Source organism: Canis lupus, chromosome 10 (assembly GCF_011100685.1).
Source record: "Canis lupus familiaris isolate Mischka breed German Shepherd chromosome 10, alternate assembly UU_Cfam_GSD_1.0, whole genome shotgun sequence".
Lineage (NCBI taxonomy): Eukaryota > Metazoa > Chordata > Mammalia > Carnivora > Canidae > Canis > Canis lupus.
This window is the reverse complement of record NC_049231.1, coordinates 24,458,725-24,483,439: the sequence shown is the minus strand read 5'-3', so window position 1 is coordinate 24,483,439 and position 24,715 is coordinate 24,458,725. Positions and strand designations below refer to the sequence as shown.

The following is a 24,715-nucleotide window of genomic DNA, read 5'->3' as shown; positions in this document are numbered from 1 at the left end:
GTCAGGGTCTTCGAGGGACCTAGGATTTTAGCCTGCTACTGTTCCATGGATGCTGAGAGGTCAGAGACATCAGAGTTTATTATAGCAAAAACAGTATCCAGACTGTTGGCCTGGTCATATGGGTTCCCCTTGTTCCCCAAGTCACCCGTGCAGATGCTATGCATGCAGTGGGTTTGTGTGAATCTGAAAAATACCAAGCTTGAAATATTTATAGCCTTTATAGTGAATAGAAGCAAACTTACTCTTAGAGGGGCAGTTGTCATGTCATCCTTCCCAGTTTTCTGCAAGCTTTCCTGACAAATGGCCCAGATACAGAGTGATCGGGGCTTTTCTTTCTTGGTGTACCCAGTGAGAACATGGAGGGATATTCAGGGCTCTTGTTGATTGCCTCCCCCACAGTGTCCCCCATCCCTCCCCACACCCTCTCCCCAGCCCTCTTAGCTTAACTTAAATTTCCACATGAATGTGCTATTCAGTCTCATTGATCTGATAGGTAGAGGCTAGGACCAAATATGTTCAGTTTGTTTCATACTGCCATTAGATTAAAGCTTCCATAATAGGACTCTGAGCAACAGAATGAAGCCAGCCTGCAGTGTTGAGCTCAACCCTCTAGTGTTGCAGATTCAGCTAGCTGTGATAAGTCGTGGGTGGGCCAGTAGGTCTTAAGTTAGACAACCAGAATGTGCTCTAAGGCCAGTCAGTTACTCGTTACCGTCCACACATCCTTGATGTCATTGTCAGTAGTTACAGGGAGCAATAAATGGACCCAAAGCAGCCCTTATCCCCAGCAAAAGGACATTTCTTTTTTTTTTTTTTTCTATTTAGAGAGAGAGTATGCACATTCATGTGTTAGTGGACAGGGTGGGAGGGCAGAGGAGGAGAGAGAGCAAGAGAATCTTAAGCCGGCTCCATGCCCAGCATGGAGCCTGACATTGGGGCTCAGGGCTCCATTTCATACCCCTGGGTTTGAGAGATCATGACCTGAGCCGAAATCAAGAGTCTGATGCTTAATCAACTGAGCCACCAGGCACCCCAGTAAAGAGACATTTCATGGCCCACTGCTTCCCACATACTACTACTTGATTTGAATCATCGTTATATTATTGACCTGAGCCCTGAGGGCAATATCACTATGGAGTTGCAGCCTCAGTTGCCCTACTTGGCATAATGGAAGGGCACTCAGGCATCAGGAGAAGCAGATGGATTTTTATCTATCAGATTAAAACAGGTTGTACTGCCATCTATGTCTGCACAGGGTCATTTTGGGAACTGCTTTTGATGGCATTGGGCACATTAAAATAGTTCACTACTGACCATATCCATAAGAGTTTTCCTATCACAAGGTTGAGAGTAACATACCCAACAGCTGATCAGATTGTCAGCTGCAGCTGCCACTTGGCTTGGGCAGACTCTAGAATTATTTGCCAAATGGCAGGGCTAGATCTAAGAGACCAAGAGGATTAATTGTTCCTTCCCCAGATGCTAAGATTATTGCTACAGAATCAGTGTGCCACATCCCAGTACCCACAATTCCACTTTTTCTCTAATTGTCCCCTACTCTCACCTGGACTTTCTTTCCTCCAGAAGGGTCAGATATGAATGGGACAAGAGCATTTTTACAAAACATTCAAAGACACATATTTTCCTGGGGAGATCAGGCCATGCTTCTCTGCATGGGCCTGATCCATCATGGGCCACATGGGCCACTGTAGGGGTACTAGAGGGAGCATACCCAACCAAGTGGTTATTATCCTAACGATCTCAGGTCATACCATTCCAACCAGGGACTCTAGGTGGTCAAGTCAGAAATACAGAGTCCTCTGCTTTGCTCCTGTCCCTGGTGGAAGGTATGTCGCCAGTCTAGTACAATGATGCATTTAGGTGGCAATGCTAGTTAACTGGGCATTATAGTCTTGATCAGTGTTTTGATTCTGGTTGGTCTCATCAGGGAATGGGCCTTATGACAGGCATCTAAACAAGTGATCTGGATTATTAAATTATCAACCACTATTTGTTTTCATAGTTTGTGGCCTCAAAGAGGAATGGTTGTCTTTGATCTGCCCATCCATAGTCTTCTGAGTGGCAGGCCATTAGCATAATGACAGTCAGTAGAAATATGATGTGCATGATATTAGGAATATTATCTAGGCAAGGCTGGTGGCTTCTAATTCTGATCATTATCTGACTGGCCTTGTTGCAGTCAGTCTTCCAGCATTGTCACTGGGGCTGCTGCTGCCAATAGACAAGAGTGTCTAGGGTTCCCAAGAGCACCCCCAGGTTTGATGAGGAATGAGTGTATAGTTCTGCTCATGGCTGTAATTTAGGATACAATGCAAAATCAGGAGAGGGAAAAAGGCTCATAGGGTGAATTTTGAGGGAAACCAGGCATAAGCCTCCAAGAGTCCTCTCCCAATAGAGTTCTTCAGGACATACTTCATTCCCTCAGCAACAAGATGTGACATGTGAGAAGCTGTCTGTCAGGGAGGTTCATTAAAGACTCGGTTCCTAGGGTTTTTATCAGGAGCTGGTCACTTAAGCGCCTACAGCCCAGTGCATACCAGAATTCCAGACAACCAGGGGAAAAGCACGTGTTCAGCATAAACCACATTGTTGGCAAAGTTTAGGCTCAGTGAGTCACTCATCACTTAAGGTGGTGAGAGCCCTCCCAAAATCCAAGTTTCCAGATACCAGCCAAGATCCAACTTTAGAAGCAGGCCTTTCAAAGGATAGCAGTCAGACTGGCTATTTAACTCTTCTGGACAGTGCCATTAGCTCTTAATTTAGGTGAACAATTAGTGGATCAGGCATCAGTATTTAGTGGAACCTCTGAATCAAGGCCCCCTTTGAACCAGAGGCTTTGCTTCAGGCAGTAGAATGGGAGATGTGGGTTTTCCTACTAGGGTTGCTGTCACCCTGTCATGTAACATCCCTCGAGGTTGCTTGCTTCCATTGCAACCCTGATAAATGGCCAGTGTAAGAGCAGTCAGAGCATATCCAGCAAGAATATGCAGGGACACTCAAGGCCGTGGCCAATTGCCTTTTTCAGTGAGGGGCACCCACAGGGATGCTTTATTGCTGCGACACTGGCTCTCCTTGCCTTGTAGATCAGGAATGCCTCTGACACAGGAGGAGGGTGAGAGCATGCACCAGAGAGAATGGATATAGGATAGATTTAGTTTGGCTCTGTCCCAGTGTGCTCTGCTTGGAAATTACCATAGCAGTAACATGCTTGCCTTACTTCTTGTTGGCTGGGGACATTCTCAAGATTTTACCCACTGTTTGGCATTCAGTAGGGACCTGTCCTACCAGCAGCAGTTCAGGTTTACTCAGCTCCCCTCATGTACTCTCCATGCCAGGGAGTGTTCTGGGATGTCCTCTCCTCCTTCTTAGGTACCCATCACTAGAATGAACTCCCACCTCTATCTGCAGGCACGTCCCAGACGTCAGCCCTCTGGAGGCTGGGGAGGAACCAGCAAAGAAGTCCTAGAATGACAGTGTGAGAGTAGAAACCCAGGAGGTGATTGTTTCCCAGAGTCCCTGTGAGGAGAGTGTAGCAAAGAGAGAGTGAATGGCTTGTAGCAAGCATCTGCTGGAAGGCCGAGGAGCATGAGGCCTGAGAACTGGCCCCTGGCTTTAGGAATATGGACACTGGCTATCAGAGATCCTAATATAAGCTGTTTTGGTGGAGCAGTGGGGACAGAGATTAGATTTCAAGAGAATGAGAGTCAAGGAAGTGAGCACAGCAGATGCAGACTACCTTTGAAGAGCTTTCTTTTCAAGGGGAACAGACCAATGGGAGAATAGCTGGAAGGAGTGTGGATTCCAGGGGAAATTTTAGGTAGGAGAGACTAGGCATTTTGGCATGTTGATGGAAATAGCACATTAAGGAAGAAGAATGGATGGTGCAGGAGCGGGAGAGTTGCTGGAGCTTCATCCCTGAGCAAGTAAGGCAGGGGAGATTTGGTGCCTGGAAGAGCAGTGTGGGCACAGAAGCAGCTGGGTTGATGGATGTGGAGGTAGGAGCTTGTGGAAGTTGTCTTGTGAGTGTTTCTGTCCTCTACAATGGTGTGTGGGGGAGGAGTGGAGTAGGGTTGGGGGCTCAAAGTGTGTCTAGGAGAATGGCTGAGTGAGCAGACCAAGGAGACATCCCAGATTGCCAGGCAGCACAAAGGGCCCACTTGAGGTTAACCTCAGGAATTCTTTTTAAACGTTTTTATTTATTTATTTATTTATGAGAGACACACAGAGAGAGGGAGAGACATAGGCAGAGGGAGAAGCAGGCTCCCTTGGGGGAGCCCAATGTGGGACTTGATTCCCAGGCCCAGAGATCATGACCTGAGCCAAAGGCAGATGGTCAACCACTGAGCCACCCAGGCACCCCTAACATCAGGAATTTAAAATAGGCATTAGGGCAGGCCCAGTGGTGCAGCGGTTTAGTGCCGCCTACAGCGCTGGGTGTGATCCTGGAGACCCTGAGTCGAGTCCCGCGTTGGGCTCCCTGCATGGAGCCTGCTTCTCCCTCTGCCTGTGTCTCTGCCTCTCTCTCTCTCTCTGTATCTCTATGAATAAATAAATAAAATCTTTAAAAAATTTAAAATAAAATAGGCATTAGGCCTAGTGGGAAGGGGGTCTGGGAAAAGGAGAGGCAGTGTTTCTCTTCTGACCAAGTCAGGTTTGGGCTCCCCTGGTGAGGCTGAGCCTTCTGGGGTTGCCGGGCCCAGATCTTTTGACTTCCTCTACCCCAGCCAGAAGCCACACCTCTGTGACTTGGGGAGTCTCCCAGCTCCTCACCCATCTCAAGAAGATCAGAATTAATTAATAGGGATAAGAGGCAGAGTGTGGTAGGGGGGAACACTGTCCAGAGAGGTGGGAGGCCCTGGGGACTAGTTCCAGTTGTGCCTCCCACTTGCTATATGACTTAAGCATATCACTTACCCTTTCTGGGCCACAGTTCTCTGATTTCACCCCATCTTCCAGATATTCAATCTAATGTGGCAGGTACTTTGCTCTGCAGGTAGACCTTCGTTTGTTTTTAATTTCTACCTTGATCAACATTTGTCACATTTGCCCTAAATAAATGGGGATATTTCACAGCAGAGTTAACATGAGTTTGGGGTACTATTGCTGCATTTCATATTCTAACATGGTTCATTCATTTATTTAAAAAATACATACTGGGATGCCCGGGTGGCTCAGTGGTTGAGCATCTGGTTCGCCAGGGCATGATCCCAGGGTGCTGGTATCCAGCCCCACATTAGGGTCCCTGCTCAGCGGGGAGTCTGCTTCTCTCTCTGCCTCTGCCTCTCTCCCTGCTTGTGTGCTCTCTCTCTCTCTCTCTCTCTCTCTCTCTCTCTCAAATAAACAAATAAAATCTTAAAAAACAACAACAACGTACTGAGTGCCATCTATATGCCAGGCAGGGGATGCCTAGGTGGCTCAGTGGTTGAGCATCTGCCTTCAGCTCAGGACGTGATCCCAGAGTTCTGGGATCAAGTCCCACATCAGGCTCCTGCATGGAGCCCGTTTCTCCTCCCTCTGCCTGTGTCTCTGCCTCTCTCTGTGTGTCTCTCAAGAAATAAATACACAAGACCTTTAAAAAAAAAAAATATATATATATATATATATATAAGCCAGGCAGGTCCTGTGCTAGGGGGTGGTATAGCAGTGAGCAACACCTGACAGGATCCTCTTGTCCTTGTCCTGCGGGGTGGGGGTGGGGGGGGGTGGGGGGGGGTGGTGGCAGGCACGAAGCATGTGATCATGAGGGAGGAGCCAGCCCCAGCCCCAGCCAGGAGTCAGGGCAGGTCCCTGAGAGTGGTGACTGCTGAGCAGGAGCTAATGTAGCAAAGGGGGCAGGAACAGGACCACAGCATGTACAGAGGCTTGAAGTGGGAGCGACCAGGGCATCCAAGAACCCAAGGCAGGGAGTGTGAGGGAGGAACACGGGTAGGCAGCATGGGCCTGCAGATGCAGCATTTGGAACTTGATCCTGAGAGTAATGCAGAGTAGAGTCACAGAAGGGTTTAAGCAGGAGTGTGACATGGTCAGATTTGCATTTTGCTTTTTTTAAAAGATTTTATTTATTCATGATAGAGAGAGAGAGAGAGAGAGAGAGAGGCAGAGACACAGGCAGAAGGAGAAGCAGGCTCCATGCCGGGAGCCCGACGCAGGACTCGATCCCGGGACTCCAGGATCTCGCCCTGGGCCAAAGGCAGGTGCTGAACTGCTGAGCCACCCAGGGATCCCCGCAGATTTGCATTTCGAAAAGAACTAACTGCAGTGAGGAGAATGACTAGAGAATGACCAGAGTGGGTGGAGAGAGCCTTAGGAAGCCCGGAGAGTCATTGGGAGGGAAGTGGAGATGGTGATGGGGTTAGTGATAGGAGAGACGGAGAGAAATAGATGAGTTTGGGAGAGACTTAGAGTTATAATGAGCCATGCCTTGGCCAAGGACTCCACGTGGAGGGAGAAGGGGGGCAGCATGGAGCCCTGCTGTTCTTGAGGACAGGGACACTGGAAGAAGATTGGGTTTTGGGGAGATGGAGGCATACCAAGTGTGGGGCATATTTGGGATATCCTAGTGGCGTTTAGATATGGAGATGTAGATTTGAGCAGCAACTGACATATACACGTAACAAAAGCCGTGGGTTTAGATGAGCTAGTCTGCAGAGAGCAGACGCCCTGGGGATTGCAGTTGAGGAATGCCTCCACTGAAATCCTCTTCTTCCCACCCTGGCTTGCCCTGTGTTCCTGTCTCTTCACCAGGACCACCATCCACGTACCATGGAAGCCGAGAGCCTGGGCACTACCATCTTCTTTTCCACCTCCTTTTCAGGGTTGTCAGTTTGACCTCTGACCCACTGCTTTCTGTGTACTCCAATGCTTGGGCTTCTCTGCAGCTTGTTTGAAAGCAGCGGGATGCCCACAGTCCCTGCTCTCACTGGTGCCCTCCCCTCCTCAGGGTGTGGGGGAGAGGGGTGGGTCTATGGTCATCTTGGGCACTCAGCCGCCTCACCTTGAGGAGTCTGCTTATGGTTTCGCAGATGTCCCATGCAGGTTCACACCTCAGCACCTGCCCCTCTCTCATCCTGTTTGCCTGGTGAGCTCCTGGATATCTTTCAAAATGCTCTAAGCAGCTTTTCCCAAGCTTATTGAACTATCTCCTTGTCTGTAGGCTCCATGAGGACAGGGCCTGAGTCTAAGCAATCTTCCCACCACCACAAGCCTACAGCAGCCTAGCTCAGAGCAAACTCTTTGCTGCCTGCAGACTAAACCAGACTGCTCTGCTCTTCTCTCAGTTCATTTCCAGCACCGACCCTTTCCAGAAAGCCCTGAGGGAGGAGGAGAAACGCAGGAAGAAAGAGGAGAAGCGGAAAGAGATCCGAAAAGGCCCACGGATCTCAAGATCCCAGTCTGAGTTATAGCCATGAGCAGCCCAGGGCTCAAGGGGCCAGGAGGAGACCAGTCCAGAGGAAGAGGTGGAGGTATCGACTGGTGGTGAGAGCTGGCCCTTGTGAAAGAGGAGGTGGCATTCCCTCAGCCCTCTGGAGCCGGCTCTGCGCCCTAACAGAAGTGACTGGGCCACAGAGGGCTGGATTTCCTCCCAGGGGCCTCCCTGGAGGGAGTTCCAAGGGGGCCTTCAGAGGATGCCATGCTGCAAATCAAACCACATCAAGATGCTGGGGGATGCTGAAGGGATCCCAGCTGGACTCTCCCTTTGGGTTAGGACTGCTGGCCAGCTGGCTGCCACCTTTCTGGAGGAGGCAGCAAAAACCAGGCTCTGAGCCACTTGTGGAAGTGCCATGCCTGCTGCTGGCCCCACTGTGGCACTAAGCTGCCCAGCACAGGTCCCAGCTCCCTGCAGTGATATAATAAAAGCCAGCAAACCCTCCGAGCTAACCAAGGCTGGTTTGGGTCCCAGGGAGCTGTGAACCCTTTCGTGGGGCAGGGGCCTGGGTAGGGGGACCAGGCATCCTCCAAGATGTAGAGACTACCTTAAAGGATATTCCCACCTCATTACAAGGAGCCCTAGGCCCTGGCAAGGCAGTGAAGCAGGGGCTTGGCTTAGCTCTCCTATTCCCTTCTCAGCACTGTCCTTCATGAAGGAGTGAGCAACATGATCTCTGTCCTCAGATCTCTGGAGACCGTTCATGAGCAGGTGCAGGGTAGAGTCAACATGTAGTGTCTGGCAACCCTAGAAGTCCCTTGGCCTGTGGGTAGAGGATGTCAGGGGACAGGCTGTAGCTCTGCAGAAGGCTGTGCTTTGCAATGGCAGTGCTGCCCCAAACTGGATTGGTCAGATGGAGAGTTCCCCATAGCAGAGACCAGGGGCCATAGAGCAGGGAATCTGCAGAGGGAATTAGGCCCTGAATGGGCAGCTACCCTTGAATCATGCTTCTCCCAGGCAGAGGAAGGAGGGACTCCGATGGGAATTCCAGTTGTTTCTCTGACCTTGCCAAGTCATATCTGTCTCTTAAAAGAGGAGAAACACATGACTATCCCAGAACCCTCCACCACCACCCCCACCTCTGATAAGAGTCCAAGAGAGATGGGAGTTTTGTCTCCGCCCCTCAGACTTGCTGAGTGACCTGACCCAGCCCTTCCCTGTGCTGTGGCTTCATTGGCAAAATGAATTTTAGTCTGAATCCTCTGCCCAGCCCTAAACTGCTTCTTTGAGTCTGGGGCCTGGCTTCTCAGTGACAGATGCTCTTTTCTGATGGGTCTTATGTCACCCTGTATGTATAGTTAAAGAGGGGTCAGTCTTACCTATCTTCACCTCTGTCCTGTCTGGCTCCCCTCTCCTTCTAGGCTCTACCTTCTACACCTTCAGCCTCTCCATCCTCAAATGGGCCCAAGTTTCCCCATCTGACACCTTCAAAGAAAGAAACAGAACCACTCAGCTCTCCCCCTCTCTCCTTCCCTTTGATGCCACTGGTGAATTGTTCCTGGAACTCCACCTCAAGTCTTAACTGTAGGCAGAGCCTTCCGATTTCCTTGTCAGGAAGTATAGAGGCCGTGGTTCCTTGCAGCTAGTATTCAGTCCTCTGAGCAAAGTGCCATTAACCAGATGTACCAACCATAATAGGAGTTGTGCTGGTGGAGGTAGTGGCTGCTGGGACTAGAGTTACCAGTGGGGCAGGGGATGAGGGCGGTTCTAGTAGCCACACTGTCTTCACTGGTGTTTTCAGCATGGTCTTAGATATTGTTCCTGTCTGCTGAGCTTCAGAGTCCAATCTGAGGCACCCCTGGAGAATCTCAGAGCTCCCCTATATCCTCAGAGGCAGGGTTTTTCAACAGTGGCATTTATTTACCTTTAGGGCCAGATAATTCTTTGTTGTGTATATAAGGATGGCTGTTCTGAGTGTTGTAGGATATTAGCATTCTTAGCTTCTGCCTACCAGATGCTAGTAGCAGTCTCTGGACATTACTAGATGACCCCTGGGGGCAAAATCTCCCTGGTCCACAGCCCTTGTTCCTCCTCATCCCAGTCCCACATCTTTGTCTGCTGTCCCTGGTTCCTCAGTCAGTGCCCCCAGGGAGATGCTGTTGGAAGCTCTCTGAGATGATCCTTCCAGGCTTCTGGGCTAGTATGTTGTCCTGGTTCTCTACCCTCAGTCTGAGTCTGCTCTGTCTCTTCCTGATTCCTCTTTCCTCACCTGCCCCTTAAACAAAACATTTTAAGCTAAATCTCTCCTCTCTGCTCTTTTTTTCTTAGTAGCTGCATCCTCTGAGACTCCAAAGCTGATGGCACCTGCCCTCTTGCCCCTTATAACCCTAAGTCCTTATGTTTCAGTTTTTCCAAAACCAAACTTACTAGTTCCCATCCCCAAGCCTAATCTCTGTGTCAATCCGTAGGGTACATGTTCTTGCCTAATCCTGGAGGAGGTGACAACTAAATCTGGGGGAGGAGGAAGGGCACGGGGCACGGTGAGCAAAGCCCTAAAAAGGGAGGTGTCAAAGGTAGTAAATGAAAAAGGATATGCAAAGTTCACTTCCTCTGGCCTGTAGTAATTGCCCAGTATGTGGTATATCTCTGGATATATGGTTGTCTGCTCCCTCCCTTTTCAAGTGGAGAACCTAGGTCCCTTTTTTTTTTTTTTTAAGATTTATTTATTTATGATAGAGAGAGAGAGAGAGAGAGAGAGGCAGAGACACAGGAGGAGGGAGAAGCAGGAGCCCGACGCAGGACTCGATCCTGGGACTCCAGGATCGCGCCCCAGGCCAAAGGCAGGCGCCAAACCGCCGAGCCACCCAGGGATCCCTGAGAACCTAGGTCCTAAGGAGTGACGTGTCTAAGGCTGCTCCAGCCCCGAGAGCCAGTCTCTGTATTCCCAGTCAGGACAAAGTGCCAACTGGAAGAGATGTTCAGTTAGGTGGGATCCAGGGCCACAGGGAGAATGCCAGTGTTCTGCTGAGGCTGGGTGCAGCAAAGCCACCTTTCTTTGGCAGTTTCTACTGAGCCTTCATGTGTGCCTCTGTAGGCCACTTTGTTAGGCACTGCAGCCTCTGGACAGGTCCAGTTGGGAGTTGGGACAGCACAGAGTGAGAGTAGGGTGTGCCTACTTCCCTGTTCATGCAGCCCTCTTCTCTGGGTTGGGAGACCACTAGACCAAAGTGACTTATGGTAGGCCAGCAGACAGTCACCCTTCAGTGTGGGGAGCCCTGCAAGAGGCTTAGTCAAAGGTGGCACTGCCCAAGTCAATGCCTGGTCCTGAGCAGAGCAGCAGGGTTTGGTTTTCTGTCTCAGGGTAAGACTAGTAGGTGTAGTCTGCATGTGAGCTCTTCTACATGTGAACAATGAAGAAACATTCTTGTCCTTTTTTCCCCCCAAAATAGGCAACCTTTTTCTTGTTATACATGTTCATTATAAGAAGTAATTTAAACAATGCTGAAATACCAAGGAGGAAATAAAATTAACCCTAAATCCAACCACCCTGTAATCAATGACTGACAGTCAGCTGTTGGACCTTCCAGCCTTTTAACTTTTTTTTTTTCCAGCCTTTTAACTCTTAATGTGAACACATCTCTATTTTGTTGGTTACAATAGCTGCTGTGTATGGGCACATACAGTATGTCAGGCCTTATGCCAAGAGTGCACTGGCAGCAGCAGCTCCTGCCTTAGGGTCTTTGTCCATATCTGTTCCCATGGCTACGTGAGACACGATTCCTCAAAATTTTAGGTTTCTTCTGAATTGTCAGAGTCCTTTGTTAGTTGCATCACACCCACTACTTTCCCTTGATGATTTGTGCCATTGTCTGCTTTTTACTGTTTAATGTCTGTTCTTTCACTACCGGAAGCTCTCAGAGGGTCAGGAACTGCCACTTTTTGCCTGTCAGAGACATTCAATAAATATTGTCGAATGAATGTGCAAATGATCTCGTTTAATCTTCAAAACTGAGAGAGCACTGTTTCCCCTGCATTTGAGATGACAAAACTGAGGCTTAGAGCAGTTATTTAGCCAGCCCAAGGCCACACTGGATCCACCTGTCTGCCTCCACGTGGCCTATGTGCTCTCCCCTCTTGACCACAAGAAACCTACTTTTCCTTTTTAACAATATATTGTGAGAGTCTTGGTCAATAAATAGACATTTATGTACCTCATCTTTGATGATGCCATGGTATCCCATCGTGTGGCTGTAATTTGTTCATCCACTGCTTTATTGGGCTTCCCAATTTGTCCCAGTTACAGAGGGTCTGTGATGAACGTCTTTGAACTAACCTGTTTGGGCACTTCTTTGAGCACTCATGCTTTTATTCTATAGGGTAAATTCCTATTAGTTTGCACATTTGTTTATACCGTGATCAACTGCAGGATGGGGCCACAGGGCGCGTGAAGGAGTGGGACTCTGTGCGGCTGCGGCACCGTGACAACGCTCGTGCCTGGGCCGCGCCTCAGGAGGCTTTTGGTGGTCTCGGGCGCCCCAGGGCCGCCTTCTGAGGCGCCCGGGGTGAGGACTGTCGGAGTGGGCGCGTGGTTGCGACAGGTGCTGAGGCTTAGAGGTTGTATGATGCACTCCGCACTCGGGACAGCTCGCGGCCCGCGCCGAGCCTCCGTTTCCACCTTTTTAAGAAGCTTGCAAGGAATAGCGACTTGAAAGATCCAGACTCTTCGGGGCCCCAGTGTTGGGGGGCCAGGTTTGATTCTACCCGCTCTCCCGGGCAGGCTGGGCGGGGGAGCAGCTGGGAAGATGACGTAATGTGCTCCCAGCTCCGGGGGCGGCCAGCGGGCGGGGGCGAAGAGTGTTAACCCTTCAACCCCCAGCCCGTGGGTGCGAGAGCTTGCCGAGGCAAACCCAACGGAAAAGGGAGCGGCGCCTTTAACCGTGGGGAGGAAGGCTGGGCCGAGGACCTGGGGCCTACTCTCTGTATTTGCTACGGGCCCGCGAGGGGTGGGGCCTCGCTATGCAAATCTAAGCTGCTGATCGATGACGCGCCATCACCCCACGCGCCGCTTCGCTCGCCGATTGGCCGCGATGGGCCTGGTCCCATTGACAACAAACAAGGGGGCGCGCGGCCTGGGGGCGGGGCCGCGGAGGGCGCGGGTTGGGGCGGGGGAATCCCGCCCCGCCCCTCCCGCGCGGCGCAAACATGGCGGCGGCTGGCACCGGCCGGTGAGGCGGTACCGGGAGGGGACTGTCGGGTGTCATGGGCGGTGGCGGCTGCACCGCCCCCGCGTCTCCCTGAGCGGGACGGCAGGGGGGCCTCCGCGCCGAGCCGGGCGATGGACGAGAGCGGCGAGCTGGGCGATCTGGAGACCATGGAGACGCTCACGGAGCTGGGCGATGAGCTGACCCTGGGGGACATCGACGGTGAGTGCTGGTGGGTGGGTGGGAGTGCGGGGGCGCGCGGGGAGGAAGGGGTTACGGCGGCGCGCGGGTGCGCGTGCGCCCACCCCCCGCAAGCCCTGGCGCGCGGGAAGGCTCGGCACGCGCGGTCGGCCCGGCGGAACCCAGCCCTGCCGAGCGCTGCGAGTTTGGGCCCCCGCGCGGCCGCCGGGTTCTGCGGCGCCGCGTGTCCGGAAGCGGAGCTAGGGTCGTGGGACCGGGGGCGCGGAGCCGGGGGCGTCCCGAGCCCCGGGGGAGCAGCCTGAGGAGAGCCGCGGCCGCCGCCTCCCTTGCGCGCCTACACGCGCCGCCCGGGGTCCCGCTCTCCCGCCGCCCGCAGCTCCGCGGCGCACCTGTCACTCCCCGCCCGGCTGCGGGGGCGGCTTGGGGATCACCGAAACCGGGTCCCCAGGCTCCGCGCGCTGCTCTCTGGGCTTCCCGGGGCTGACCCGCCGCCGGGTCCCCTGGCGCTCAGGGAAACTTTGGGCAGGGAGCGGCTGCAGAAGCAAGTTGCTGATGAAGCGAGCGGTGGCGGCGGAGTGTGGACACTTCTCTCCGGGGTGGAGACCCGGGCGCTCCTGCTGCCGCGCTGCAAAGGGAATTGAGCAGCGAGAATTTTGAGTTGTGGCCCTTCGGGGACAGGCTGGGGAGCGGGTAGCCTTTGTTCCGGAGACCTTAACAGCGGAGTGGAAGAGCTGGTAGGAGCCCAGGGATTCTCTCTTGCAATGCTCTCATTTTGTGACCATGGGAACCCAGTGTTTGGAGAGGGTCAGCTACTTGCCCAAGGTCAACCAGCTGGTTAGAGAGCCCATCTCCTGGGCTAGTGTTGGGGTCACTGTATCAGGCTTTCATCTGACTCTTGGTAGTGAGGAGTCCAGTGAATAGGTTAATAATCATAATAGTAACTCAATAGTTGGGTTCTTCTGGTGTTGTAGTCCCCAAATTCTTTTTATTGTTTCACTTCTCACTAGGGCCCCATGGGAGACTGAGGCCAGATGTTTGCTTGTCTAAGGTCACTCACCTGAGATTGTCCAGAACCCATGCTTTTAAGCAGTGACTCAAGTGCATTGCGCTCTTAGTTTATAAAGTGCTGTCGTGTCCAGGATTTCACTACAGTCTTGCAGGCAGAAACAGTGGCTACATCCCCATTGTACAGATGAAGACACTGAGGCAGCAGAAGATTCTCTTCTAGAGGGAGAGATAAGTGGCAGCAGCTAATTGAAAAGGATCTGTTTCTCATTTTGCTTCTGTGACGATTAACCCCTTGGCTTGTCCTTGCCTTCTGTTTTTGGCCCTCTTGGCGGTGAGCTAATAAGACCCTTAATTGAAACCCCAAATCTAACCACAGATTTTTCCATGAAGTGCTCCTAAATAGAGATGTATTAACAAATGGAGAAGAGAGGTTCTTGGAACTTAACAAGGACAGCTAACATATTTTAAGCATTTATGTGCCAGGCACGGTGTTAAGCACTCCATACATGTTAATAGTCTCAATCCTTGACAACACTTTCGCCAGGTAGAATAACATCTGTTATACTACTCTCATCTCCTTTCATAAATCCTGAAACAGAGGCTCAACGTGGTTCATTAACTTATTAGCCAAGGTTACCTAGCCAGTAAGAAGTATGTCCAAGGCTGCCCACCAGCAAGCTCACACGAAGGAACTCATGTGCATTTTGCCTTCTCATTCCATAACTGATTCCTATTTATATTAATTTCTAATGTGTTGAATTCCCAAGTGGTTAAATATTAACCTTTCCCCTATAGTCTTCTGAGTAAAATATACCTTATGGAAACTACCACCGTGGTTCCGTGGCTTCACAGGTCCCCATACCAGATTTGGGAAAAAATGACTCCCTGTCCAAACTGGTCAACAAGTATTCAAGTGCCAGCTGTGGTTTCTCAGCTGTAGGGAACATGAGAGACAGGAAAGAGAATTTTATGGCCTCATGGAGCTTAAGATGAACAACAATAAAACTAGTAATGCCAGGATAGAATAGCTTATATTTGCTCAGAGCAGTAAGTGAAAGTCATCACTGAAGGAGTTTGGTAGACTCATACCAGGAAGACCACACCAAGGAGGTGGCCTTTGACCGGGGTCTTGGAGCACAAGAAGGGTTGGGCAGGGGTGAAGGCCAGTGGTCTGCAATTACAGATATCCCTGAATTCTACATCCATTCCTCCTCCAGAATGTCAGCTTCATGAGGGCCAGATCTTTCTGTTTCCTTCATGCTGTATTTCTTGCACTTAGAACTAAATACTTGCCGAATGCCTGAATAAGTCCAGCAACCTTGGGCAGAACTATCTAAGTTATACTAGATAGACACAGCCCCTGGGGTTGGGTTAGATCAGTTGCTTCTAGGAGCTAGTCAGGTAAGGAAGAAAAGACTATGAATATGAGTACGCATACTTTGTGTGTGATGGGGGTTGGGGGGTGGTACTTGGAACCTCAAGCTCTCATGCCTACCTCCAGGAACCAGGTGGGCAAGGATGCTTCACTGGGCAACATCATTCCAGCGGTAATCCATGAGGGTCCTTTGAGGATGTGAGTCCAAGGAGGCCGCATCCATTCATTTGTCCAGCACATCTCTTAGGTGGCTTCTAAGGACCCATTTGATGGACAGAGTGCCGAGGAGAGATTTGAACAAGACATACACATTCTCTTCTCCCTCAGGGAACATAAATTCTTGAGGGAATAAACACAAGCTGAATAAATAACTGAAATGAACACTCTGGCAGGATACATGAAGAAAATAAAATGGACCCGTATTCTAGAGAATGACTAGGGCAGACTAGACTAGGTAGGTAAGGGAAGCCTCTTGGAAAAGGGATCTGTCATCTGTGAAATATCCACATTTTAAAATGTTGGCTCAAAGTAGTTTTTGTTTGTTTTAAAGAAGCATACTGTAGGCCCAACAAAGAAACATGTTGGTCTCCAGGACCTTGTTCCACTGCAGGATGCTCTGTTGTCCCAGGCTATCAGCACCACCCCTCCCATGATGGGATATCTAGAGTACTTTCTTTTGTGGCAGATAGCTGTATTATGAGAAAGTGCCTCATGGATTGTGATAAACCAAGTCTTCTGGTTTCTCATTTTGGGATCAGGAAAAGCACAGTGACAGAGGTGTCCTTCTTATGAGACCCAAAAGGGTGGGTAGCAGAATCAGTGTGACAAGCACATGGCAGAGGAGGATCAAGCTGCCTTAGAGATAAAGGATTGCTTGCAAGTTCTTGGACTCTTATGATGTGTGTAAGGAAACGGTAGAAGATAAGGTCTGAGAGGTGAGTTGGAGCTAAACTGGAGAGTCTTCATACCTGATGCACATGTTTTGTGGAATGTACAGAGGGAACTGCTGAGGATTTTTAAGTAGGGTGATGACACACCAACCACTTATTTTAAGAAAATTTGACTGTGGCGATGGGCAAGGAAGATTAGAATCAGGGAGACCAGGTCAGTGGGAGGGAACTGCAGCCATTTCCAGGTGTGAGATGATGATACTAAGGGTGATGGGGTTGGGATAGGAAGTGGCCATCATGCAAGATGGTGGACCTAACACAATGGGGCCTCAGCGAAGGCCTCACCCTGAAGGCAAAGTAGAGGTGGAATTCTAAGATTCCATCACAGCTTTGATCCTGGGGCATTGGGAAAGTTCAGGAGCCAGCAGGAAGAACTGGTCTAGGGAGATGATAAACATTTGTCTTAAGTGGGCAGAAATTGAGGTGCTGGGGGTGGGGTGGTCATCCACAAGGTAATCCGAGGCCAGTGCTCAGGAGGAGGTCAAAACTGAGGATGGAGATTGAGGAGTCATCACTGGAGTTGAGGCTAGAGGTGAGAGAGAAGATAGAACGGAGAGGTCAGATCAGGTGAGGAAAGTGTAATGAAAACTAAGGGAAGGAGAGCTTCTCAAGGAGTGGCTGGGTAGTGGATGATGACTGGGATAGTGCTGCAGAGACAGCAAGGAGGACAAAGCCATGAAAGGAGTTGCGGGATTTGGCAGTTTGGAGGCTGACATGGGACAGAGCAGTTGGATGAAGGGGTCAAGTCTACGTAAGCCAGAAGGAAGTCAGGAATGAGTGGGTGACAGCAAGTTGAGGCAGCTGTTTTCTTTGGAAAAGATTGAAGATCACTCTCAGTGAGCTCATTTACCTTCGTCTTTGTGGATTTGCCCTATTCTGAACATTTTACCTACGTGGACTCGTACAAGATGTGGCTTCCTTCACTTAGCATAATGTTGAGGTTCATCTGTGTTGCAGCATAGTGTTCCCTTGTGTGGATACGTCATGCCTTATTTACCCATTCATCAGTCAGTGGACACCTAGGTTGTTTCCACTTTTTGGCTGTTATAAATGAAGCAGCTAGGGACATTTGTATACAAGCTTTGTTTGGGCAGACGTTTTTATTTCTCTTGTGTAGATCCTCTACATTTTTTTTGTTGCTGTTTGTGTTTTTCCTCGGACTTACAATAGCATCAGTTATTCACTTGCTTACTTTCCATGTTCCTGCAATGAATTCAGCCCTAATTCTTGTGACAGAGATTCTCAATAGGGGGTTAGTTGCTTTTATCCCCCTATTGGGATAAAAAGGGAAGCTCTCCTTCCCTTAGTTTTTATTACACTTTCCTCACCTGATCTGATTTTATCCCCCTTGTCACTGTCTCTTCTGAAGCCCTCCGTCCTTTTGCCCCATGTCATATTTGTCTAGCTCTGCTGTCCCACACTTTTTTTTTTTTTTTAATTTTTTTATTTATTTATGATAGTCACAGAGAGAGAGAGAGAGAGAGAGAGAGAGGCAGAGACACAGGCAGAGGGAGAAGCAGGCTCCATGCACCGGGAGCCTGACGTGGGATTCGATCCCGAGTCTCCAAGATCGCGCCCTGGGCCAAAGGCAGGCGCCAAACCGCTGCGCCACCCAGGGATCCCCTGCTGTCCCACACTTATCCTGGGATTGCTTTAGCCATCAGTAGGGAGCGGTGACCTTGAGGCCCCCATTCCCTGGTTCTTGTTTTTTTTATTCCCTAGTTTTGTTGGAGTAGCTTCCTGAGAAAAGGTTACATTAGAGGGAAATTGGGGGGTGGGATGGAGCCTTGTCTATCTTAAAACATCTTTATTCTGATTTCATGCCAGTTTGCTAGTTTAGAATTTTAGGTTGGGATCCCTGGGTGGCGCAGCGGTTTGGCGCCTGCCTTTGGCCCAGGGCGCGATCCTGGAGACCCGGGATCCAATCCAACATCAGGCTCCCGGTGCATGGAGCCTGCTTCTCCCTCTGCCTATGTCTCTGCCTCTCTCTCTCTCTCTCTGTGACTATCATAAATAAATAAAAAATAAAAAAAAAAAATAGAATTTTAGGTTGGACGTAATTTTATATCAGATGTTGGAAGGCATTTCCTGATTGTCTTCTAGCTTTTGGTAGTTGAGAAATATGATACCATTTGATTCCTGATCTTTTGTGTGCCACCTGTTTTCTCCTCTGGAAGTTTATAGGCTCTTTATCCTTGGTATTCTGAATTCCATGGTAACATACACTGATGTGAGTGATTGTCAGCCACTGTACCTACATGGTGGGCTCTGGGGGGCTCACTCTGTCAGGCACTTACATTCATGTAGTCCTCCTATGGCTAGTCCATGCTGAGCCCCAGCCTGCGAAGGAACTTCCAGTTCCTGAGCCTTTGGGTAGCACTGCCTTGTCCTCTGCTGTCTTCATTCTTGCAGTCAGCCCCGTCTTTGGCAGAGACCCTGACACTACCTAGTACTGGAGAGGCGCTCTGGAAAGGTGTGTCTGATAAAGGATAGCACCTCAAGCCCAGGGTGTTGTGTGGGCCCCCAGCCAGGTGTCCACATCCATGGGGAGTTTGGTGTGACCAGCATACCATTGGGAGGCCCAGGTCAGGAGAGGGATGGAAACCTACTACAGGCTTCTCTAGGGAGTGTATTTGGGGAAATTGCTCAGTAAGGTGAAGCACAGATCTACTTTTTACCCTTGGGTGTATCATTTTCAAGACCTAAACTTTGTTTTGACTCTTGAACATAGATCCCTGTAGCTAATGTTTGGGTGGGAAGAGCTGCTGTTGCTCACAGCTTGTTTATTTCCTACCTCATTTTAGCTCCTGATCTCTAGTTCAGTTTCCTAGGACATAAAGTTTTCTGAGGTTGCTCAGATCACTGACTCCTCCCGGGGTCTGTCTGGCTATGTATGCCCTTGACAAACACTGTTCTGCATTCACACCCAGGCCTTTGGCCTAATGTTTACTGAACAGTTTTTTGTTTTTTTTTTTTAAGATTTTATTTATTTGTTCATGAAAGACACAGAGAGGCAGAGACATAGGCAGAGGGAGAAGCAAACTCCTAGTGGGGAGCCTGATGTGGGACTCGACCCCAGAACCCCACAACCTGAGCCAGAGGCAGATGCTCAACCACTGAATGACCCAGGTACCCCCTGAACAATCTTTTCTGTCGTTCTCCTACTCAGCTCATGTATTGGCATAAAATATATATATATTTCTCTTCTCCATTTCATAATTTAAAAAGTTCTTTAACAGCTTGATTCAGAAAGCGCTTTCTGACTATCAGATTGTCAGTATCCTCTGGATTCTGTGTGAGTTCTATTAATGTGTGCACAAATTGTTACATTTTTACGTAGGGGTTGCTAGGTGTTGAAATAGTTGAGGTGGAATAGCCATATAATCCAGTGTAATCCACCCAAATAGGCAGGCCCTTGCATATCCACATCCCGTGGAACGTTTGCGTCATTTGCAGCTTTTCATAACATAAGTACTATTGTCCTGAATGCGTAGGAGCAAGTCACTTTGGAGTCAGTTCATTGGTGTGTGTTTCCCAAAGAGGACTCCATCACGAGGTGGGTTACAGCTCCTTCACAAGACCAGCTGTGGCCCTTCCAGTTTGGAAACTCTCCAGGGCTTTACATTTGCTGAGATTGCTGTGCTGATTGGGACTTACTACTCGGAAAATATTTTTATTTATTCAAAAAGGCAAGATGTTCATATGGTGAAATAAAAAAATGTGAGAGGGTACTGTGAAAAGTCATGCTCCCAGCCCTTCCCCCTGGTGCTTAGCATCTACCAACTCTGCCTCCTCATAAGTAATTCATTTTTCAGTTTCTTTTACCTTTTTCAAAACTTGCTTAATGCAAATATAAGCAGATAAGTGTGGATTTTAATATTCGCTCCCCTTTTTATTTCTGCACAAATGGGTAGCATGTGACAGGCTTTGTTCTTCTGCATCTTACCTTTGTTTTTTTTCACTTAACCGTATATATTAGAGATCTTTCCAGTCTTCATTGCTGCATGGTTTTCCATTGCATGGATGCCTGTAACACATTCATCCAGTCCCTTTATGGTGGATATTTGAGGGTGTTTCTAGTTCTGCTATTACAAACAATGCTGGGGCGGCTGGGTGGCTCAGTAAGTTAAGCATCCAACTCTTGATCTAAGCTCAGGTGTTGTTCCTTAGGGTTGTGGGTTCAAGCCCTGTGTTGGGCTGGTCCACACTGGATGTGGAGCCTACTTAAAAAAACTTAAAAAAAAAAAAAAAAACACAATGCTGTGGTAACTAGCTTTGTAAATTCAGAATTTCATACACATGCAGATCTAAGTGTGGGATAAATGACAAAAAATGGGATTGCTGGGTCAAAGTGGGGGTGGTGATACCTACATCACAGATGCTGCAAGAATCAGATGATATAAGACGTATAAAAGGAAGAGACAGGAACTAACATTCTGTTCTGGCCCCATGGGTTTGCAGTTTTAAGATATCCTAGGAGGGATCCCTGGGTGGCGCAGCGGTTTGGCGCCTGCCTTTGGCCCAGGGCGCGATCCTAGAGACCCGGGATCGAATCCCACATCGGGCTCCCGGTGCATGGAGCCTGCTTCTCCCTCTGCCTATGTCTCTGCCTCTCTCTCTCTCTCTCTCTGTGACTATCATAAATAAATAAAAATTTAAAAAAAAATTTTTTTAAGATATCCTAGGAAACTTCTGTCCACAGTGGATGTACCAATTCACATCACCATCAGCGTGTAGAAGAGGGCCTGTTTCCCCTCAGTTTCCTGATAGAGTCCAGAACTCTGTCCCTTTAGTCTGCCTGTCTTTGCCACCTGTGTGCCATTCTAGAGCTCACAGCGCTCCCTCAGCCCCCGACGACACACATATACAAACCCCTCTGTCCTGGCCTCCAGAGCCTCACTTGACATTTCTGTATTTGAGGCTCCTGGATAGTCAATGAGTAGCAACCAGCTTTCTGAATGATCCCGTCCTGTGCCTCAGATGTTCTCTTTGCTTGCCCAGGACCCTGGTGCTTGTGACCTCTGCCACTTTTGGTTTCTTGGAGCGATCGTTCATCTGGTTTGCTCACTCTCTTTACTTTTCAAATTGATCCTTGGGGCGCAGGGTGGCTTGGTCTGTTGAGCCTCCCACTCTTGGTCTCGGCTTGGGTCTGTATCTCAGGCTTGTGGGTTTGGGCCCCAGGCCCAGCGTGGATTCTACTTAAAAAACAAAACAAAACAAAACTCCTGAATGTACAGCAGTTCCTCATTTTCAGCTCTCTACTTTGGGGGACTTGAAAAATGATTTGTTTTACCTTGTTTCGTTGGGACTCTCTTCTCTGGCTGTGCTCTTTCATATAGCTTCATGGTGGCAACCCTTGCTGCCCTGCAATTTCAGTGCATCCTCTCAGAAAAAATTTTGGGGGCTTTCCATCACTATAAATGGTGTCCTGGAAGTTGTTTCCTTTCACCCGAATTCTCTTATGATGACTTTTCACCAAAATTGGCAGACATTTTAGGAAGTATCATTTGTTATGAATAGCCCCGTTCTCATCATACCTTCCTTTGAACTTTAAAAGTCATTGGTGTTCTCTCAGAGAATGTGACTCGTCTTTTTCTTTGTTGTTATTGACTGCCTCTGCAGTTGCCCCTACTTTTCCATCCTTCAGCAGGTTTTGAAATCACTGTGTCTGCAGCACCAGCCGTGAGCCTCGCAGTGTCTAAGCAGCCCTGCAGCTGAGACCTTTACCCAGGGCATGTGTTGTGCTGGGCTTTGTGTGCAGCGCTGGCAGGGGAAGCAAGGACCCTGTCCTTCACACAGCACATATGGCCTTTTGTCTACGTTGTCTCCTAATATGTTTTTGCTTTTAATCCTTTCTCCCAATTCTGTGGTACGCTACAGATGAGAAACTGAGGCCCAGACCACACAACTAGTAAACGGTAGAGTGGTGACCTCAATCCAGACCTGCCTCACTCCAACAACACCTGTGTCCTTTTCCTACACCTTGTGCTGTCTGATGTAAGTGAGCTTCCGAGTTGCAAACACAAGATGGTGTGGTGGGCTAAGGCCAGGGGGACTGAGGAGCCTCTGCTCACTTCTCACTTGTGTTTATCTAGAAGGGTCTGCTCTGTGCTGCCCTTCAGGTGACTTCCCTGGGTCCTACAGTACTTCTCTGAGTCTTAGTTTCTGCTGTGAGGTGGAGGCTGGAGATAGCTACGTCACATGTGCCGCAAGAAGTAATCGAGCCAAAGCCTATAAAAGGAAGAAGGCAGGAACTGACGTTCTCTTTTGACCATATCTGAGAATGAATGAGGAACTTCACATCTCAAGTTGACTCTTAGGACCAAAGGGCCTTTTTTAGGATATGGTTTTGAAATGTTTATTTCTCCCTTTTGAAAGGGCTTTTGTAGTTGTGGTGGGCAGGACACAAAGGAGTAGTCACAGAGTGCAGGGGAAAGTGTTCCATTCTTGGACCACAGGATTCAAGGGTTAAACTTGTTGACATGATGGAATTTTTTAAAGAGTAGCAGGATCTCAGAGGCTGGGCCTCCAGGTAAGACTCCCTGGGGAACCTCTGTTTAGAAACTAATCCTAAACCATTGACAGGCTTGGAAACTGGAAAAGCAGAGCTCTTTCTGCATTACTTAGGCCCTTTGGAATTGCTAATGAATATGTATCTAAATGGCCCTTATAATCTGGCTTTATCATCTGGCCTGTGGAACTTGTCTGTTTGGTTCAGAGTCTGGTTTGGACCAGTGATGAAATTCCGTCTGCCAAACCAGATGTAGAGCTGCCTTGTTAAACTGGTGTCTGCCCAGCTCAGGCCTTCACCATCCCACAGCAACAGGGGAAGATAATGCTTCTTGCTAAGTATGAAATTTATGGTGAAGCCTTGGACTTTACAAAAGTCCTTCAGATACATTCATCTTCCTGACAGTGCCGTGAGGTAGACGCTTGATTTTTATTCCTGTTTTGCAGATGAGACACTGAGACGGAGAAATAGAATGAACTGCCCAAGGTTTCCCATGCTGACAGAGTCAGGAGTTGTATTTGGGCCTTCTAACGTGGGTTCCCATACTCTTTCCTGCCCTGTGGGAATGAGGTGGGAGGTGTCCTGACTCAGGAAGCCTGTCTAGGAGCCCCTGCTCTGGTCAGAAGTTATTTAAAAATTTTTAAATATAATTTTTAAAATTTGTTCAAACCAGTTCAGCATGAATGAGTACCAGCATATTCCCAGCACGGTGTTAGACTCTTTGGGGGTATTGGAGGTGAGTGTGAAACAGTCCCAACTTTCAAGGAGCTGAGCTCCAAACAACCTGACCAAATACAAAGCGAAATGCAACAGAGGTCTTAACAGAAGGACAAACCTTCCCAAGTTTTTTGAGCACTAAGGAACAGAATTAGCAAAATTTTCACAGAGACTTTGGCATCTGAGCCGAGATGTGAAGGATGAGGGGATAGAACTTTAGGGTCAGGGTGTTCATTGAGAATAATTTGGCACACTCTGAGAACATGATTCAGGGTGGCCAGAATACAGTGTAGGACTGAGGTTCTTGAACTGCCAAGTGTCTAAGAACCCACAGGTCTGGGATGACATCCAGGAGGGGCACTGAATGAGTGGAGAGGTGGGATCAGAGAAGGTTCTTATGGAGGTACTTTGTAAGCTGAGGCCTCAAGGCTAAAGGGGCAGGAGAGAGGAGTCATGCTCTAGGCTGAGGGACTAGCCCTTCTGAAAGGCATCGGCCTGGCTGTGTAGGCCATGGGCTGGCCACAGTCCTGATAACTGTTATCTTTCTCAAACACGATTTTGATCAGCTCCCTCCCTCTGCTGCTTCAGTGTGCTCTCAAGAGTCTGGGTGATAAGCAGCAAAAACTGCCTCTGGGTAGCCTAAACAGAAAAGGAATTTATTGGAAGGACACTGGTGCACGAACTGGCCAGAGAAGCTGCAGAGCCAAACTTGGAAAATGGGCCAGAACCAAGGGAGGCTCAGCTAAGGATAGCCCAGGGGCAACTGGGTTAGGACCCCACTGCTTTCCTGGGTCACTCCCAGTTGGGGGTATGCACGAATCCAGGCTGGGTGACAGAAAGCCTTACCTCCTACCAAGACCACTTGATGGGGGTTCTCCACTAGGAATATCAGGGTGCTGATGCGTTGAATGATGGACAACCCACAAATGTCCACTAGCAAATGTCCACTACATTCCCTATGTCTCTCCTTACCTCCAAAATAATAGCCAAATGCCTAAGGGTGCCATTAAGGCCTTTCACAAGTTAATTAGAAGCAGCTCCTTCTATCTCTCCACTTCAGCTGCTTGCAGGGCATTTCCTGGTGCTGTGGTTTTGCTCAGCCTGTTTCCTTTGCCTACAATACTTCCTTCTAACTCCTAAACCTCTTCATCCACTGCCTTCCAGCATGGATCCATGCTGTCTCTACTCTCTGACAGCCCTTTCTTTGTGAGGCACTTGTCTGTTCTCACCCTTGTCACGGTGCATGGGAGTTGGTTGGCTTTTTCTTCCCTGTGAGATGGGGAGGTGGGAAGGGAACCAGCCCGTTGGAGTCCTTGCTCTGAGCTGGAGCCATGGTAGGTGCTTAGCATCCTCCAGCTCTCAACA

At 49.2% G+C, this 24,715-nt stretch overlaps 1 protein-coding gene across 5 annotated transcripts in view; it reads left to right on the top strand.

Moving 5' to 3' along the window:
* Positions 1 to 24,715, top strand: part of SREBF2 (sterol regulatory element binding transcription factor 2) — an 80,659-nt gene that overhangs the window by 6,515 nt on the left and 49,429 nt on the right. Inside the window, exon 7 of one of the 5 annotated variants that reach the window (XM_038550390.1) lies at positions 7,299 to 11,602. The exons of 3 other annotated variants lie outside the window; for them this stretch is intronic. In XM_038550390.1, the coding sequence (XP_038406318.1) occupies positions 7,299 to 7,424 (126 nt within the window). In that variant the 3' untranslated portion in view covers positions 7,425 to 11,602. Of the gene's footprint in view, positions 1 to 7,298; positions 11,603 to 12,277; positions 12,811 to 24,715 lie in introns of those variants that run through there. One more of the 5 variants, XM_038550389.1, reaches the window with a different exon arrangement.